Here is a 3750-nt window from a genome sequence, read left to right on the forward strand (position 1 = left end):
GTCGATAGTATGCTGGAGTGCTAATAATAAAATTGTGAAATTGTGCTTTGAAATATAAACTAAAGTCTAAATTACTTGTATTTGTTAAATAATGACAAATTGCAAAATAAATTCAATTTTCAACTGCAGTTTTTTTTTCGCAAAAAAAGAAATCGTTGTTTGTAGTAAGCTGTAAATCCCCAGCAGCCATCGTTGTCCCGCTGTCCCGTCGTACTCCCCGGAGCGATTCACTTGCTATGATGGTGTTGGCAATTTGCGGTTTTTTGCTGCTGCGGATTTCGATTCTGACCCTGCTGCCGATAATGATAACAGTGGATGATTTTGCTGATCCTCCTGTGCTGCTGGTTAGAATTCGAGTAGCTCTCCCATCCCTAGATGAAGAAATTGGGGAAACTGTTGGGAACTTCCGGCGGCGGGGCATCGAATGCTGCGCCGTCTGTTTGTTCGTATTCAGATCGAACCATCTAAAACAAAGATAAAATTAATCAAAAATCTCCCATCGTTCACAAATTCCCTTCTTACTTGTCCCCCCGCCTATCCTCTGATGGTGCTGTTGCTGCTGCTGTTGCATCGTCGCCATCAACGAACTCTGCGAATGAAGCTGCTGCATCGCCGGACGTGGCACCAGATGCTGCAGCCTCGGCTTTCTCGGCATGCTTGGCATCATCCACACGCTCAGATCCAGCTGCAACCTCGCCTTCCTCTGCTCAAACCGGACCAAATCCCCCGAGTCGTTCAAAGCGTCGTACTCCAAATCATCCGGCGTACCGCCGATGTATCCGTTTCCCCAATCCTCCACTGGAAGATGCGTGTCGAAGCCAAAGAATTGTGGCCGCGACATCGAAAATGCGTCGCTGACATTTTTTCCCCCTGAAACTTAATCAAAACACAAACACTTGACAGTTGTGCGATAGAAAGCGACACGAGGCAAATCAATGTTTTCAAAGCAGGTGTGGAGCTGTCAAATATCCAATAACGCGAGGAATTTAATTCCTTAATTGATTAAATGCAAAAAATAATACATTAAGGCCAATGTCACGCCCCTCGCCACGAAGCTTTCACCGGTCAGCAGCAAACGAATCCGCTAACATTCACGTGAACGAAGTTGACATCCAGGGAGTGCCGGGCGGTTAAAAAGAACCTTTCATACTGCGAGCAGGAGCTGTCGTAGCTCATAACGCGGAAACAGACCAAGCAATTTGATGTTTTTATTTATTTAATTTCTTGTACCAGGTACCTAAATTGAACTAATTTCTATGTTTAAGCTTAGCAAACAAAATAAAGTTTATTCAAAGTATACATTTATTTCTTAAAAAACTTATTTTTTTCTCTTACAACATTGTACTAAGGGCAAACATACGAACCACCTGGATGAAAAAGGTAGAAGAGAAATAATACAATGATCGGGTAGCGCTCCATCGCGTCCAAGATCTTGACCGTCTTGTTCGCCCCTGCCAACTCCCGCACTAGCGCTCTGAGAATAAAAAAAATGTTGATCGGTTTGGTTCAGCGAGTCCTTGGACATTTCCGTCATCTTTGTATACCTCGACGGCCAGACGGGGTAGGGAAAGGGTGATCAAGAGGCCCAAAATTCCCAGCAAGTTTCGGGTCAAGTCGTGGTTGCTGCGTGCCTCCCACGACAGTTTGACGTACGCGTTGACGATCCCGAGCATGGGTAAATAACAAGGGAAATGCGTAATAATACATTTCTCTGGTATCAATACCAAATTTTGGTATTCCTGGACCCTTTAAAATTTGTCTTGAGGATTATGCAAGAGCAAAATGTGGTATCATACCAATTTAAGGTATTGTTTTGATATTGCAAAATTGCAGAATTTGTCAATGGTCGAACACCATATATTGGTATTCTTTTGGTATTACAGTGTTTTATCAAATTCCTCTGAAACTATGGGAAAATGTTGACCAATTTTGACAAAATAATTAATTTTGCGCTAAAATGATGTATCAAAGCAAATGCCTTCATTGAAAACCGGAAATTTCAAACTTGATTTTAAACATTTTTGATATACCCCCTAAAGAAATTACTTGAAATTGTGGAAAATTTTCTAAGTCAGGATGGTACATTTTGGTATTATTTTGGTATTAAAGTGTTTTATCAAATTCCTCTGAAACTATGGGAAAATTTTGACCAATTTTGACAAAATAATTAATTTTGCACTAAAATGATGTCTCAAAGCGAATGCTTTCATTGAAAACCGGAAATTTCGAACTTGATTTTAAACATCTTGATATACCCCCTACAGAAATGATTTGAAATTGTGGAAAATTTTCTAAGTCAGGATGGCACATTTTGGTATTATTTTGGTATTGAAAGGTTTCATCAATTTTCTCTGAAACTATGGGATTTTTTTTTACCAATTTGGACAAGATAATAAATTTTGCGCTAAAATGACTTGAAAAAAAAACCAAATACTTTGAAAAACGAGTCAATCGAAAGATTATTGAATTTTGATGAATTTCAATCCAGTTTTATTTTAATAACACTTATTTTTCAATCTTGTTTTTTTTTTAATTAAATATATCTTTATTGAACTTTCTTATAATATAATAATTACATTTCTTTTACATGCTAAGTGGTATGGCCTAATGCTCTTCATCTTCGTTGTATTTTTCGTTTTATTATTAACTGATCACATTTATTTTATTTACTTCAAATTGTTTTACATTATTGCATTGAATCGAATACATTTGAATAAAAAAAAATCGCTTTAACAACTAATCCTAACTTATAACTAAAAAAATAAATTCATTGAAATATTCAAAATCACAAGAACGAGTAAACTACGAACTGTATTTTAAGATGAATGCTCCAAGCGTTCTTACTTGTTCCTGGCGAGTTTTGCAACCACGCAGTGTTGTTGTCATCTCGATGAAAATGTTCAAAAGTTCTTGTGGTGAAAACAGGTTACTACTGCCTTCATCCGTTGATGCTGGTTGGTTTTCCCTCGGTTGCTGACTGAAGCCTGGAGGTGTTGTATTCTCTGCAACTTTTTGTCGCTGATTCAACGGCAATGGCTGCAGATTTGGAACCACTCGAACAGATCCTGCTACTGGCGACGCCAAAGCAGGAAAATCCACGTCCGTGTATGCTGGTGGTGTTTTGCGACGATTTGGTTGGTGCCTCGTCGTCGCTTGCTGCCGAATTTTTACAAACTCAGCACGTTTTGGGCAGCTCCGATTCTTGGTAGAATGATCGCCGCCGCAATTGAAGCATTTCGCTTCGATGTTCTCGATGATTGTGTTGCAAGCTTGAGTTTTGTGCTCACCTCCGCAGGTTGCACAACGACTCTTGATGAAACAGTTCCTTCCACCATGTCCAAACTGCAAGCAGTTCGAAAATTGTGTCACGTCACGATGCACTGGACGATAACGTTCCCAAGTCACGATGATGTTGAAAATTGCCCGAACTGCTTTCAGCTCAGACGGCGTTGTCGATCCTTTCTCGAGATGAACCAGGTACAGTTGATCACGATACTTGATGTCCTTGTTGTGTCTCGTCATCTTAAAGACTTCGGTCACGTTCAACTTAAGAGTTTTGAGCTCTTCTTTCAGCACACTCACATCCATGTCGTACAGGCCACGGAGGACCTGTTTAATGGGGCGTTTACCTGGATCGTCATGGCTGTAGTATTCAATCTTTGTGTTGTTCAGGAAATCCCGAACGTAGTTGTAATCCTTTCTGGTAGGTAGCAGAATTTTGAGTCCATCAGCACACAAGCGAATGGAAGC

General features: G+C 40.0%; 1 protein-coding gene across 1 annotated transcript; it reads right to left on the reverse strand.

Annotated features, from left to right (window-relative positions):
* Positions 1–276: 276 nt before the first annotated feature.
* On the reverse strand, positions 277–855 carry LOC120431862 (uncharacterized). The gene is made up of 2 exons (XM_039596997.2): positions 523–855; positions 277–464 (listed from the first exon to the last, which is right to left on the reverse strand). Exons 1-2 carry the CDS (start codon positions 839–841, stop codon positions 451–453), a joined length of 333 nt encoding a protein of 110 aa, XP_039452931.1. The 5' UTR covers positions 842–855; the 3' UTR covers positions 277–450.
* Positions 856–3750: the final 2895 nt, after the last annotated feature.

The sequence above is a fragment of the Culex pipiens genome, chromosome 1 (assembly GCF_016801865.2).
Source record: "Culex pipiens pallens isolate TS chromosome 1, TS_CPP_V2, whole genome shotgun sequence".
NCBI classification, from domain to species: Eukaryota; Metazoa; Arthropoda; class Insecta; order Diptera; family Culicidae; genus Culex; species Culex pipiens.